The sequence below is a fragment of the Artibeus jamaicensis genome, unplaced genomic scaffold, assembly GCF_021234435.1.
Source record: "Artibeus jamaicensis isolate MK-2021 breed Jamaican fruit bat unplaced genomic scaffold, CSHL_Jam_final contig_700, whole genome shotgun sequence".
In the NCBI taxonomy this organism is placed as follows: domain Eukaryota; kingdom Metazoa; phylum Chordata; class Mammalia; order Chiroptera; family Phyllostomidae; genus Artibeus; species Artibeus jamaicensis.
The window spans coordinates 9,378,537-9,394,279 of record NW_026521930.1 but is presented as its reverse complement, the minus strand read 5'-3'; the positions used below and the strand labels follow the sequence as shown (position 1 = coordinate 9,394,279).

Sequence of the window (15,743 nt, the reverse complement as noted above, 5' to 3'; positions counted from 1 at the left end):
GAATTTGATCTTATCTGAGAAGCACTTTATCTGTCCTTCCATTCTAAATGAAAGTTTTGCTGGATAGAGCGATCTTGGTTGTAGGTCTTTGGATTTCGTGACTTGGAATACTTCTTTCCAGCCCCTTCTTGCCTGTAAGGTCTCTTTTGAGAAATCCACTGACAGTCTGATAGGAACTCCTTTGTAGGTGACTGTCCCCTTATCTCTTGCTGCTTCTAGAATTCTCTCCTTCATTTTAATCTTGGCTAATGTAATTATGATGTGCCTTGGTATGTTTCTTCTTGGGTCCAACTTCTTTGGGACTCTCTGAGCTTCCTGGATTTCCTGGAAGTCTATTTCCTTTGCCAGATTGGGGAAGTTCTCCTTTATTATTTGTTTAAATAACTTTTCCACTTGTTCTTCTTCTTCTCCTTCTGGTACCCCTCTAATTTGGATGTTGGAACGTTTAAAGATGTCCTGGAGGTTCCTAAGCCTGTCCTCATTTTTTTGAATTCTTGTTTCTTCATTCTTTTCTGTTTGGTTGTTTCTTTCTTCCTTCTGGTCCACTCCCTTGATTTGAGTCCCAGTTTCCTTCCCATCACTATTGGTTTCCTGTGCATTTTTCTTCATTTCACTTAGTGTAGCCTTCATTTTTTTCATCTAATTTGTGACCCAAATCTACCAGTTCTGTGAACATCCTGATCAACAGTGTTTTGAACTGTGTGCATAATTTGGCTATCTCTTGGTTGCTTAAAAGTATTGGCTCTGGGGCTTTGATCTGTTCTTCCGTTTGAGCCATTTTTTGTTGAGGGGTCTGGTTGTGCCTGTTGCATATAAGGGGTGGAGCCTTAGTTGTTCATCAGGGCGAGGCAACCCAGTTGCTGGGTTGTGATGCTGTATGTGGGGGAGGGGTCAAAGAGGGAACAATGGCATTTGGTCCGGTGTTTCTTGGATTTCAGTCCCTTCTGTCACTTTCCACAAGCAAATTGGGCCCTTCTGGTCCTGGTTTCGAGGTGGGTAGGCTTGTGTACATTCTAGGACCCTGTGGGTCTCTCCAGCGAATTCTCCTGTGAGGCTGGGAGTCTCTCCCAGCACCTCAACCCCCACAAATGTTTTCAGTCAGTGCTTTTAGGCTTTATTTCCCAGCACTGGGGCCCTGGGTTGCTTGGTCTGTTTTGCTGCCCGTTTTTGCCTGATTTATCTGTGTGTGAATGTGGGACCTCGTCAGCCAGGGGCCTTGTGTGCCTCACTGAGTCTGTTCATTTCCTCCCTGGGCCTGCGGTCTGCTAGCCCCGCAATGCCCAGGTCTGCCAACCACTGCTTTTACCTGCTGCAACCCCTCTCTGCCAGCTGAGACTCCGCCCCTCTTACCCGTCTGGATGAATGGTTGTTGGACTTCTGTACAGTTCAGTTTTCTGTCAGTTCTGGTTGCTTTTTTGTTTCTAAATTTTTATTGTCCTTAATTTTGGTTGTACAAGGAGGCAGAGTATGTCTACCCACCCCCCATCTTGGCCGGAAGTCTATATTAGGGTTTTTAGACAAGGGTACATCAGTTTAATATGGTAAATATCCTAATACTTGATCATCTCACTTATATTTTCTGAAAACGTTTCTTGGGTCTGGGTGCGCTCACTGAGGTGTGTCAGTTTGTGGCAATGCCACACGCTGCCCAGTCTGACCTGTGCAGTTTTCCGTGGGTGTGTTATGTTTCAGTGCAAATATATAGAAGAAGATTTGTCTCTTCTCTCTCTCACCACTGGTCTTGTCTAAAATTATGATAAAATATGTATACAAATTTGCCAGATTAGCCATTTAAAGTGCACAGTTCGGCAGCATTATTACATTTACAATGTTGTACGACCATCATCACTATTGATTTCTAAACTCTTTTTGTCCCACAAGTGGAAACTCTGTCCCCATCAGAGTCACTCCCCATTGTCTGCTCCCCCAGCCCCTGCTAACCTCTGCTTCCTGTCCCTGTGACTTTGACTGTTCTAGGGACCCCATGTAAGGGGAGTATGTAATATGTGTTCTTTGTGTCTGGCATCTCTCACTTAGCAGGATGTTTTCAAGGTTTCTTCCACATTGTAACATGTTGGGGCTTCATTTCTTTTACGGGTGAAAATATTCCATTGTCTGGGTGGACCACGTTTTGCTTATGTGTTCATCAGCTCATGGTGCACAAATATCTCTGAAGAGCCTTCATCTAGTTTTTCAGGGTGCTTCTCAGGGCTCACAGTGCGCTTCTAATCAGACTTTCGCTTGGTTGGGTCCAGTGACCCAGAGACTTACTTACCTGGCCCCTTGTGTCTTCCCTCCCCTTGCTCCCTGCCTACGTCAGGTGCTCCGTTAGATCAGGGCAAAGCCATCTGAACTCAGAGCCTTCGTCTCTTTATCTTATGAGATAGGGGTTTAGATTGGATGATCACTAAATGGTTTTTTTTTTAATTTTTTAATATTTTTTTATTGATTATGCTGTTACAGTTGTTCTATTCCCCCCTTCATTCCCCTCCACCCTACCCCCCGTCCCCACCATTACCCCCCCTTTAGTTTATGACCATGTGTCTCAAGTTCTTTAGATTCTGTATTTCCCATGCTATTCTTGCCCCCCCCATCTATTTTCTATCTACTGTCTACGCTACTTATTTTCTGTACCTTCTCCCCCCTTCTCCTCCTCCCACTCCCCTGTTGATAACCCTCCATGTGATCTCCATTTCTATGTTTCCACTCCTGATCTAGCTGTCCTTTTAGTTTGCTTTTGTTTTAGGTGTGGTTGTTAATAACTGTGAGTTTGCTGTCCTTTCACTCTTCATATTTTTTATCTTCTTTTTCTTAGGTAAGTCCCTTTAACATTTCATATAATAAGGGCTTGGTGATGATGAACTCCTTGAATTTGATCTTATCTGAGAAGCACTTTATCTGTCCTTCCATTCTAAATGAAAGTTTTGCTGGATAGAGCAATCTTGGTTGTAGGTCTTTGCATTTCATGACTTGGAATACTTCTTTCCAGCCCCTTCTTGCCTGTAAGGTCTCTTTTGAGAAATCCACTGACAGTCTGATGGGGACTCCTTTGTAGGTGACTGTCCCCTTAGCTCTTGTTGCTTCTAGGATTCTCTCCTTCATTTTAATTTTGGCTAATTTAATTATGATGTGCCTTGGTGTGTTCCTTCTTGGGTCCAACTTCTTGGGGACTCTCTGAGCTTCCTGGATTTCCTGGAAGTCTATTTCCTTTGCCAGATTGGGGAAATTCTCCTTTATTATTTGCTCAAATAAGTTTTCCACTGGCGGCTGTGCCTTTCCCCCTTCTGGTACCCCTATAATTCGGATGTTAGAGCGTTTAAAGATGTCCTGGAGGTTCCTAAGACTCTCCTCATTTCTTTGAATTCTTGCTTCTTGACTCTTTTCTGTTTGGCCATTATTTGCTTTCTTCTGGTCCACTCCATTGATTTGAGTCCCAGTTTCCTTTTCATTGCTATTGGTTTCCTGTGCAATTCCATTCATTTAAATTAGTTTCGCCTTCATATATTTGTCTAATTTGTGGCTATAATCAACCAGTTCTGTGAGGATCCTGATCACCAGTGTTTTAAACTGTGCGTCTGAGAGTTTTGCTATTTCTTCATCACTTAGATTTATAGGTTCCAGGGCTTTGAGCTCTTCTTGAGCCATTTTTGGTCTGTTCGTGCCCTTTAAGTGTGAGGAATGGAGCCTTGGACTCCCAGGTCACTGGGTTGTGACACTGTATGTGGGGGCGTGGTCAGAGCGGGGAAATGGTGGGCCCCCTCTGCTGTTTTGCACCGTTGGGTAGGAGCAGAGCCTTAAGTGGTTCACCAGGGCTGGGCCACTCAGAGTCGCTGGGTTATGATGCTGTATGTGGAGGTGGGGTCAGAGCAGGGAAATGGCAGCGCTCTCCCTGCCGCTTGCCACGGGCACCCGCTGGGTCCCGGTCCAATCACCCGCTCCCTCGCTTGTCTGTCTGCGCATAAATGCATGACCACAGTCAACCCGCATCCCTGCTCCCTCGCTGTTTCCTCGCGGTTGCTCACTTGGTCGCTCGCTCGGTCGCTCACTAGGTCCAACCCTGCGCCTGGATTCCGCGCGCCGGAATCTGTCTGACCAAGTTTTCTGGTGCAACCCCGCTCCACCAGCTGCTGGTTTCGTCCCTTACTGGTCAGGCTGAAGCATTTGTTGTTATCAGACTTCCGAAAAGTTCAGTTTTCTGTGTTCTGGCTGTGTTTTCTGTTGCTAATATTTAGTTGTCTCTAAACTTGGTTGTGTGAGAAGGCACGGATATCCACCTATGCCTCCATCTTGGCGGAAGTGCTCACTAAATCGTTTTTGATTTTACCTTTGGGTCCTGTCGTGTGGCAAAGGGCCACCCATCTATGCTCTGCAGGGGATCCATACCTACAGGAGCTCCCAGAATCCAGGTCCAGGCCTACAGCTTGCTGGACAGCAGGGTGGGAGTGGGCCTTTCCCAAGCCTCGTGTGGTGCTCCTGGCCATTACTGGAAGTGAGGGGCCTTGTCCTTTGATTTGGGGACTTGCAGCAGCTGCCCCTGCCCTGTCCCTCAGGTCACTCGGGGGACAGTCTGCATTTGGTCCTTTGTGTATCCCTTCCCCTCTTGCTGTGTCTCTTGTCTGGGGGTCTGACCTCCATGCAGGCTTGGTCACCGTGTTGCACATGTACTAAAACTTTCTGAACCTCCTCTGCAACTGCTGCCTCCCTGAAACATTGGCTGCTGTCACTGCTTGGGGAACCGCATGTGACTCTCCCAGGGAGCTAGTGGCTCTGAGCCTTACATGGCCTGTGTGACACTGCCCCTTCTGTCTTTCCTCCGCATCTGCTTCTCTCCTGGCCTGTCTCCCACCAGCAACCCCCTCCAGCCGTGGCCAGGCTCCCATGTTTCTCCTCTGGCTCCTCCCCTTCCTCCTTGGAGGGGCCTCTGAAAGTACCTGGATGGGGGTGGGAGAGGCCACCAACCCTTTATCTGATGAAGCTTGTCAGGAAATGTGAATGACATGGCTGCATCCTGGAGGTGAACTTTATTTTTCCACACTTTATTTTAAAAGTTATAAAGGATTTCCCTGGCTGGTATAGCTCAGTTGGTTGAGCACAGGCTGAGAAAGAACCAAAGGGTCACTGGTTGGATTCCCAGTCAGGGCACATGCCTGAGTTGCGGGCCAGGTTCCTAGTAGGGGGTGCATAAGAGGCAACCACACATTCATGTTTCTCTCCCTTTCTTTATTCCTCCCTTCTTCTCTGTCTAAAAATAAAATAAAAATTTTAAAAAATAAATAAAAATTATAAAGGACGATTTTCAAAGAAATTCAGTGTGGTGTTTTTCTGCCATGTGTAATCGATGGGTTTCCGAGGGTCTGAGTGCCTTGGGGGAGGGTCCCAAATCAGGGACAAGAGCTCTGTCCAGTTATGTCAGCCCTTCCATTAGAGCAAATATTTGGGTGAAGGAGAGTGGAACCAGCCGTAGGCTGGGTGCTCATGAGAAATGGAGCAGGTTGGCACTGAGGGTTGTCCCCAGGTGATAAGGCCGAGATGGCGTGTGTCCCTCCTCTGCTTCCCAGGTGTCCGTATCTGCACCGGACAACAGGAGACACAGAGCGCAAGTACCACCTACGTTACTACAAGACAGGCACGTGCATCCATGAGACCGATGCCCGGGGCCACTGCGTGAAGAACGGGCTGCACTGTGCCTTCGCACACGGCCCCCTGGACCTGCGGCCACCTGTGTGTGACATTAGGTGAGTGGGGCATCCTGTGCTGGGCAGGCATGGAAGCAGCTCACCTACCCAGCATTTCCGCAATCACTGGTCTTAAACAGCTCCTTTTCTGGGCTTTGATTTTATTCGAATAAAGTTTCCTTCCTTCTGACTTGTGTACCTTGGGAGCACACTGGGGGTGAGGGAGATGAGCACGCATCCTTATTAAACACAACCCAGCTTGAAGTCCCTGGAATTTGGGTCAAGACTGTCATCCCGGGACGGGGGTATGTCTGAGGGGTGCCAGATGCCTGTCCCGCACCCTCCAGGCAGTCAGCCTATACAGTGATGAGCAGGGGGGCTTCTTAAAGTAACAGAACCAAGTGATTCTCTTACCTTCTGGAAGGGCCTTGGACACACCTCGGAGCTGTAATCGATGTGTTGTTTGGTCACAGGGAGCTGCAGGCCCAGGAAGCCTTGCAGAACGGCCAGCTCGGCGGTGGGGATGGCATCCCTGATCTGCAGCCTGGGGTCTTGGCCAGCCAGGCCATGATTGAGAAGATCCTGGGGGAGGACCCCCGGTGGCAAGGTAACCAACCCCAGGGCTGCCACTGATGGTGGGCAGGAGTAGCCCTCATCACTGTATGTAAAGTGACCCCCACAGTGGGCCTTGTTGCCCTCATCTGTAGATCAGATGGGGAAACAGGCTCATTGAGTTGAGTACTTTACCCTTGGTCCCAGGGGGTGGGGACTGAGTGACATATGAACCCAGGCATCTGGCCCCCTGCTTCTGTGAACTTGATACCACGGCTTCTCTGAGCAGAGATCACATAGCTGGCGCAGCTCCTTCCCAGACATGCCTTCCCAGAGCCGGCCGGTGTTCACGTTGCTCCCTGCCCCTGCACTGTGGGCCTCCATGTGGCCTTCATCAGCAGCCTTCGGTCCTTGGGGGTTTTTCTGAAACACGAATTCATGGCCATGTCCCTTGGGGCTGCAGGGTCCTGTCCCAGCAGTCTCCATAGCAAGGGGCAGTGGAGTTTTTTTGGTTTTTTGTTTTATTTTATTGTGGTAAAATACACATAATACAAATTTTCCATTTTAAACCAAAAGTGAACAATTCATTGGCATTTAGTCCGTTCTCAAAGTTGTACAATCACCACTACTGTCCGATGCCAGAACACTTCCATCACCCTGGACAGAAACCCATTTCCCATCATGCAGCCCCTCCCCTGGCCCCTGCTAGTCTGCTTTCAGTCTCTGTGTATTCACCTGTTCCATGTTTTGCCAAAGAGCAGTGAAGTTTTAAGAAAACCTCTCTAAGTAATGATGTGTCTCCTCAGATTTCCTTTACTGACTTCCACGTGCATAAACAACACTTTAAAACTGTAGTTATTTGGCTCTGGCTGAATAGCTTGGTTGGTTAGAGCATCGTCCTGATACAGCAAGGTTGCGGGTTCAATCCCTGGTCAGGGCATATACAAGAATCAACCAACGAATGAATGAATAAGTGGAACAACAGCCCTGGCTGGTGTGGCTCAGTGGTTGAGTGCCAGCCTGTAACTCAAAGGGTCACCATTTAGATTCCCAGTCAGGGCACATGGCTGGGTTAAGGGCCAGGTCCCCAGTAGGGGGAACATGAGAGGCAACCACACATTGATATTACCCTCCCTCTCTTTCTCCCTCCCTTCTCCTCTCTAAAAATAAATAAAATTTAAAAAATGAGTGGAATAACAAGTGGATTTCTTTCTCCCATTCTCTCCTTAAAATTAACTTTTTAAAGATTTTATTTATTTATTTTTAGAGAAAGGAGAAGGGAGGAAGAAACATCAATGTGTGGTTGCCTCTTGGGTGCACCCCACTGGAGACCCTGCCTGCAACCCAGGCATGTGCCCTGACCAGGAATCAAACCAGCAGCCTTTTGGTTCATAGGCCCATACTCACTCCACTGAGCTACACCAGCTAAGGTGAAAATCAATTTTTAAAAAATTAAAAAAAAAACACAAAAAGTGTGGTTGTTCAAGTAGCGAATTCTCTTACAGTGCCTTTCCTCTGCTCGTAGACTGTCTGTGCCAGGGCTTTGGTTCCAGGGGTGAATTCAGGTGACTGCACCAGCCTTTCCCGATTCTCCTCCCCGCCCCCCCTCCCCTCCTTGGGCTCTGGTACCACGTGCAGCACCTGCCTGGCCAGTACTTGGGACTCAGGACTGGGCCCCCAGCTGGAGCAGCACTGATGACTGTGGCCTTTTGCCTCGTCTGGGTGTGGAGGGTGTCCCAGGGACTCTATTCCAAGTTTCAGGGGAACCTGCCAGTGCTGTTGTGTCCGTTGTCTTGTTTGCTGTCCCTGCTTGGGGCAGAGCCCCCCCACAGAGGAAGGACTGTGTGCCCGCAGCAGCCTGCTTCCTAGTGCCGAGGATAAATGCTTCCCTTGAGAAAATGCCTTTGAAATTGTTCCATTTCTTGTTTTCTGTCTGGTAGGCTCCCTTGGCTGGAAGATGCCTAATGTCCACCTCTGTAAAGCAGGGCTTTGGTTCACACTGCAGGTGTGGGTGAAGGTCCCCATGCCTGCACAGGGCTTGCTGAGCTTGAGGAAGGAAGTGAGAGGGGATGGGCAGGCAGGGGCCTGTGCCCCTCAGTGCCTGCACCTGGCCTGGGGTCAGGAGTGTCTAGTCCCGGTGCTGTTTTCTGAGTGCTCTAGCTAACCCCAGTGGTGCTAAAACCCACCGTCTCTCTGGGAAGAGCCGTTCCAGACTGCTTCCACGTTTGCGCTTCTCACCCATAGGTGGTGTTTAGGTTGTTCATCAGTAGATTGTATATTTTTTAGGGAAGTTTTAGATTTACAGAAAAACAGTACAGAGTTTCTATGTCCCCCCCTCCCAGGTTCCCTCATTTTGAGTGTCTTGCATTGTTGTGTATTTGTTAGAGTTGATGAACCAAGATTAATACATCATTATTATTAATCACAGTTTACTTCAGGGTTAACACCTGGTACTGTGGATTCTTTGGGTTTCACAGAAGTGTAATGACATGTATCTACCATTGTAGTATCAATACCCTAAAAATTCTCTGTGCTCAACCTGCTCCTGCCTGCGCCACCAGCCCCGGGACCACAGATCTTTTGCTCCATTGTTTCGTTCTGTAGTTTTACCGTTTCCCGGAATGTCACAGCTGGAATCATCCAGGGTGCAGCCTTTTCAGACTGGCTGCTTTCACTCAGTCATGTGAATTCAAGGTTCCTTCCTCCGTGTCTTTTTGTAGTTTGGTAGCTCATTTCTTATCACTGAATAACATTCCCTTGTGTGGGTGGATCATGGTGTATTAGTTCATTCACCTGCTGACGAACAGCTGGGAGCCTCCGTGTCTTGCGGGTGTTGTCACGCAGCTCATGTCTGTACGTTCGTATCGCTTATACAGGACCTCGTATTTGTTCCAGGCACTTGGTCAGTACCTGTAAGTTTTTATTTTCTTAAAATCACCTATTTTGTTGTCAAAACCCCTTTTATTTTCTTTACGTGGCCCGCCTCTCTATGTGGCTAGCATCATTTGTCGAGTAAGAAGTTATTTGCAATTGGACGTGGCGTGGGCGGATGGTATGGTCATGTGACTGCCCTGTGCACAGCACCGCTTGCTCCCACCTGCATTGAGGGGACAGCAGGACTGTCCCCTCGCTCCTTCTCTCCTGCCAGGTCCTCATCCACCAATGTTTATTTAGTCCACTGAGCAGACATAGTTACAAACAATAGCATATTAAGAAGTACAAACTGGTAGTTACGTAATAGTCACGTGAATGCAAAGTACAGCATAGGGAGTATAGTGAATAATATTGTAATAGCCCTGGCTGATGTGGCTCAGTGGATTCAGTGCTGGCTTGTGAACCAAAGGGTTGCAGGTGTGGTTCCCAGTCAGGGCACATGCCTGGGTTGCAGGCCAGGTTGCCACTAGGGGCCACTAGAGAGGCAACCACACACACACACACACACACACACACTCTCTCTCTCTCTCTCTCTCTCTCTCTCTCTGTCTCTCTCTCTCTCTCATGTTTCCCTCTCTTCCTCCTTTCCCCTCTCTCTAAAAATCCTGAAATAAAGCCTTAGAAAATAATATATAATAACTGTGTATGATGTTACTTTGTATACTGTATAAATGTCTAACCACTATGCTGTACATATTAAATAATGTTGAATGTCAACTGGAATGGAAAGAAACCCAGCCTATGTAATAAGGTGTCAGTTATTAACCAGCTCAAGGGGGTAGGAATTTTAGGAATCTCATCATTATTTACTGTATGTATGTATGTATTTATTTTAAATGTTTGCTGTTTTTAGATGACCCTGGGGGCTTTTTGGGTGTTTTTGCTTTGAAATAAAATTCAGATACATGAAATTATCATTTAAAGATAGATTTTATTTTTCAGAGGAGTTTTAGGTTTCACTTGGCTGGGAAGTGCAGAGAGCCCCAGTGTGCCCAGAGCCCCGCCGCAGCGGGACACGTGGCGCAGCCTTGGACCTGTGCCACGTCAGCACCTCATGTCCCTCACTTACTCCAGGGCTAAAACGAACCAAGGAAACGTGCATTCCAGTCGTTTTAGTGTAGTCAAATGTACAACCACCACCTTTTTCTAGTCCTAAAACTCTCTCTAGTTTCCCCGCAGAAGCCCTACACCCATCACCGTCACTCCCCGCGCTCCCCTCGCCCAGCCCCCGGAGCCACTGGTCTGCTTCTATCTGCAGATCTGCCTGTTCTCCACACTCCACATCAGTGGAGTCACACAGCGTGTGGTCCTTCATCTCGAGCCTTTTCCACCGAGCGGACTGATTCTGCGGCTCGTCCATTTTGCAGCAGGTGTCGGTGCTGCATTCCTTTGTATGGCCGAACAGTTTTCCTCTGTGCGGATGGACCACATTGTATGTTCATCTGTGGATGAACACGTGCATTATTTCTTCTTTTTCTTTTTAAAGTATTATTTCATTTTTAGATGCAGGGGAAGGGAGAGAGAAAGACAGGGAGAAAAACATTAATGTGTGGTTGCCTCTTGTGCACCCGCTACCAGGGACCCAACCTGCAACCTAGGCATGTGCCCTGACTGGGAATTGAACTGGAGACTCTGGTTTGCAGGCCGGTGCTCAGTTCACTGAGCCACACCATCCAGGGCAGGTTATTTTTTCTTTTGGCTATATGAGCATGCATGTATTTGTTTCCATGTGGACCCCTGTTTTTCAGACACCAACTTTGTGCTGGGCAGCTACAAGACCGAGCAGTGCCCGAAGCCTCCGCGCCTCTGTCGCCAGGGCTATGCATGTCCCCACTACCATAACAGCAGGGACAGACGGCGGAACCCCAGGAGGTTCCAGTATAGGTGAGCCCTGGGACCAGGGACACCTGGGCCTTTATCTGCATTCTCCTTCAGGCCCTGCGGTCTTTGTCCAGCTGTTCCTTTGAGGGAAGAACCACTCTCTGCTTACCTGAGGCCTCCTCCCTTGCCAAGGAAGCCGCTGGGTCAGGCAGAGACTTAGTTTGTCACAGTCAGTGCTCTTTCTCTCACTCGTTCCAGAAAGGAACAGAATCTAAATTAGTAGTCTCTTAAGTTTTAGTGACCAAGTATCAGCTTGGGAAGGTCAAGTAAATTTACTGCGTACAGAACGATAGAAAATTATCTTAAAGAAACCCAATAAAACAAAAAGTCTTATTTACCACTGATGGTATTTTTTTTAATGAATCCAAATAAGTTACAATGAAGCTGTCAAATACCTGAAAAATAGAGGATTTGGGTTAGAATTTTCATATTGTGGGGAAAAAGTCTCACATCCAGTTTTGAAACAACCTCAAGAAAAGCTAGGCCGTGGCCTCTGGCTTGTCTCCCCCTGGCCTCAGGCGGGCCGGCCACTTCTCCAAGACACTTTTCTCCTCCATGTGGGTAGCCTTGACTTAGCCTCACTTTAATTTTTAGGGAAAACAAACACGGCTCCTGAGTACTTTCTGGGTTCAGATGGCACTTTCCCCCTCTTGCCTGTCCTCAGAAGGAAAAAGACCGGCCCTTCCAGGGACCGTTTGCCTGTGGCCCTCTGTGGCGTGGGTGCGCCATCCTGAGAGGCGAGGCCAGTGATGGGTGGAGAGACCAGCTCCCCAAGGCATGCAAAAAGGACATGTCTACTGACCTATGACTCCCCTTGTCCTCCAGGTCCACTCCGTGCCCCAGTGTAAAGCACGGCGATGAGTGGGGTGAGCCCTCAAGGTGTGACAGTGGGGACAGCTGTCAGTACTGCCATTCACGCACAGAGCAGCAGTTCCACCCTGAGGTATGAGTGGGGAGGCGGGGTTCCAGCTAGCCGGTCAGCGTCACTCACAGCCTGAGAGAGGGCGGGTCTGGGTGCCTCTTCTCCTTGCCATGTTCTGGGGTCCCTAAGACGACCCTCAGGTCCAGAGGGACTCACGGGACTCAACGGAACCATCAGGTCCCCAGTTGTGGTTCATTGCCCCAGAGGGGTTCAGACTGAAATCAGTAGGCGGCAGGGTCCTGAGCGACCAGGCACAAGCTTCCCACTGTCCCTTCCCACTGAGTGAGGGACAGTACTCATTTCTGCTGGTGACTCTGTTTGACAGCACAGAGTGTCCCCAGCCAGGGAGCCCCAGCCTGAGCCTTGGTTTTGTTTTGTTTTGTTTTGTTTTTTCTTAGTGTCCAGGGTTTTTGGGGGGGTTGGTTTTGGAGACATGAGTGACCTAGGTTGAACCGATTGCCATGGGGCCCAGGCCCCCCCACCAGACACAGGGTCACCGTCCATTGTTGTCCAAGTCCTGGTAAGTAGGCACTTACTGGGCAAGACATTCTAGGGGCACAGAGGTCAGCTCATTGGAGTTGGTCGAAGCCAGTCCTTCCTTTGGACTGTGCCGGATGTGGTCAACAAGAATCCACTGAGCTAACCAGGGCTCACTTGGATTAGTGTTAAAAATGAATACATATACGAACCTCCTTCGGAGCATGAGTTGGCAGGAGAACCTGGGGACCAGGCAAGGGGTGGGGACAGGGCTGGGCGGGGAAGGGGTGGTGGATATGCACCTACAGGGGCAGTGACATGGGTGCTGGTCCCCGCGAGCTAAGGGGTGGGCTCATTTCCTGACCTCCAGGAACCTATGGAGGAGAAATGGCCCGTGCAGGGTGGTGAGGGCGACCCCGTGGCTTGCATGGCCTGGTCACGGGTGAGCGCCATCCTCTGTGGCGGAGGGTTGCTTCGGGCTCTGTGGGAGGGAGGCACTGGGCTATGCGGTGGGCTTCGATGGACTCCCAGCCCTTGCCACCTTGTCTGTGAAGCAGAGACGTGCATTTCAGGGAGTACGGCCGCTGCTCTCAGGTTTTTTCTTTGCTCTTCTACTCACATGGTCATTCGTTCACTCTTTCGATATTTGAAACTCAGAATATATTTTGTGTTCATTCACAACAGAAGTATTTGAATGAGAAGTCTCACCCTACCTCTGGCTGTGCGCCCCAGGGTCACAGCAGTCCTGTCCCAGTTCCATGGCTGCTGCAGCACTAGTGGTTCTTACCTCTGTCCCAGACTGATGCTATTCTTTCTGTGTGGGTCAAGTAGGTGCAGAGTAGGGGCCTGAAGCCCACTGGTACCAGTGATTCTCTACTTAGCTATGTGTGTTCTTAATGGTGTGAGTTGGTACAGAAGGGAAAGCTAGCCGGTGGCACCATGGGGCCTTCACACCTGGCCTTATTCGAGGCCTGTGGGTGGTGTTTGGGGCCACACATAGATATGTGACTGCAGTCTCATGTACCTTGTTACCTCTGGGTTGTTTGCCATCTGTTTTTACACACACACCTTGGTGCACGCTCAAGCAAGACAAAACCCAGAATAGAGAACATGCCCCGCCCTCATCGAGCCCTGTGCACAGGAGGCCCCTGCTGGAGGGAGTTCGGAGCTGTGCCAGGGGAGGCGCCCTGGGCTCCCAGAAGGGGCGGTACCTCACCCGGAGGGTTGTGATTGCACTTCGTTTCTTGAAAGTGTGTTCTATTTAGATTCTATGCTTTAAAATGCACATAAAGTGACATTTAGCTTCCTGATAAATTTAGTGAATTTGACACCCTTTGAGATTGCTTTTGTTGGTGTGGCTGCGAGGGGACAGTTGAAGCGTCACAGGAACTGAGAGGCATTGCAGGTGGGGAAGGGAGGAGAGGTGGTGAGATGTCGATCTGGGGCCCGGACAGAAGCGCAGAGGTCCCGACAGGGCAGTGTCCACAAGCAGCATCTGTGCCCCGACTGGCCTGGTCCTCCTGGGTCCTGGTGTGCTGCCAGGGCAGACCTCCTGCTGACAGGAGGAGAGTATTTTTGGCTCAAGTGAAGTGGATTGGGTCTGGCCCTGGATAGATGCATGTGTTCACCTAATAGGCATTTCTTGAACACCTTCTGTGCACCAGGCACTGAATCAGTTGCATCTTTCAGAAAACACCAAGTGGGAAATCTGACTCGTGTGATGTCAAGGACAGGGGCTGCAGGCTCTTGTTCCGCGGGGTTGACTGGCCCTGTGCAGAGGAGGGGATCTGGGACTGCGGGCATGTGGGGGAGGGGCCGCATTCATGTCCCTCTCTCTAAACGACCCCTGTTAGGGTTGGGAGCTCAGTCCTCCACATTGTGGTACCTCTGGCCCTGGGCTTCCCACAGGTACCCATTTCCAATCCAGTCTACCTTACTTTATTTTTGTTTCCTAGATCTACAAGTCTACAAAGTGCAATGACATGCGCCAAACTGGCTACTGCCCTCGGGGTCCTTTCTGTGCCTTTGCGCACGTGGAAAGTAAGTGCTCAACACCCAGCAGGCTCCGCCTGGGCGGCTGTTGTAGACACACCACGCCAGGTGACTCGCAGGCGCTTTCTGTTCATCCGAGTGAGCTCCAACGGTGGAGGCCGGCGGGAGCACCCCAGCACGTGTTTTAGGGTTCTTGGGGTGGGGTTCGTTGCAGGTCAGTCTTGGTGGGGCCCAGAGTGGTCCTTCCCGCAGGCGCTCTGGGGCCCTAGGCACAGGGGCTGGGCCCTGGGATGGGCTGTTGTTTTCTGGGCAGGGCGGGGGAAGTGGTAGTTTCAGTGGGCGGATGGGCCCGTAAAGTATTCCCAAAGGCACAAGCGAATCTTGGTGGTGGGAACATGCACACAGACTTGGCCTTTCCCCGGTATTCCGAGGACTTCTTAAGAGCTTTTGAGTTTAGGTTCCAGTTTTGTGAGTATAGTTGGCAACTCTAATTTTACTTTCTGATTTTTTAAAATGGGGAGGGTAGCTTTTCTTATTAAAATTTTACATTGTTTTCTGATCTTCAAATCATCCCAGTCTCACACCTGAGATTTGAAGGTCACGTTGCAGTGATGGCTCCCGTGGGGGTTCAGATGCCCCCTCGCCTGTTGCTGGGGAGGGTCTGCTGGCGTGAGACCAGTGCGCGCCCTTTTCCTGGTTTGTAGGGGACCCTTTAACCAGAGACCCTGTGCAGCCCACAGCTGCTCAAGGCCCGCTTCTCCCTTTTCTGCAGAGAACCTGGGAACAGCCAGTGACTGGGGCTGCCGAGACCTCACCCCCACCAGCAGCTCCGTGGCCAGCTGCGCACCCCCTGGAAACGTAAGTGGGTGGCGTCCGGAGGAAGGCGCCTGGCTGGCCGCCTGCTGTCTTTTGTTTTTGTTCTTGTTGTTCTTCTATTTTTTAAAATTGGTTTTAGAGAGGGTGGGGGTGGATAGAGAGAGAGAGAAAGAGAGAAACACTGATTTGTTGTTCTGCTTATTTATACATTCATTAGTTGCTTCTTATATGTGCCTTGACTGGGGATCAAACCCACAACCTTGGTGTGTTGGGACAACGCTTCTAACCAGGTGTCAGCTGAGTACCTGGCCAGGGCTGTCCTTTGGTGTTAATCGGACTATAAGGGCAGACGGTTGTGATTTCTGGGTGATGTCTTGAAGGCAGGCCGCCTGTGGATTGGTGGCTCCTAGAAGACTCTCAAAGAATCTTGGCTGAGTTCTGGCTTGGGCCTTGCTTTTGGCAAGTTGACTGTGTGTGAGGGTATAGTCTTGGGC

At 49.7% G+C, this 15,743-nt stretch overlaps 1 protein-coding gene across 11 annotated transcripts in view; it reads left to right on the top strand.

Moving 5' to 3' along the window:
• UNKL (unk like zinc finger) overlaps positions 1–15,743 on the top strand; it is a 51,847-nt gene that overhangs the window by 10,663 nt on the left and 25,441 nt on the right. For 10 of the 11 annotated variants that reach the window (XM_037157114.2, XM_053671619.1, XM_053671616.1 and 7 more), the window contains 6 exons: positions 5,559–5,735; positions 6,149–6,282; positions 10,910–11,045; positions 11,868–11,985; positions 14,397–14,481; positions 15,206–15,291. In XM_037157114.2, the coding sequence (XP_037013009.2) occupies positions 5,559–5,735; positions 6,149–6,282; positions 10,910–11,045; positions 11,868–11,985; positions 14,397–14,481; positions 15,206–15,291 (736 nt within the window). Of the gene's footprint in view, positions 1–5,558; positions 5,736–6,148; positions 6,283–10,909; positions 11,046–11,867; positions 11,986–14,396; positions 14,482–15,205; positions 15,292–15,743 lie in introns of those variants that run through there. The other variant, XM_053671620.1, reaches the window with a different exon arrangement.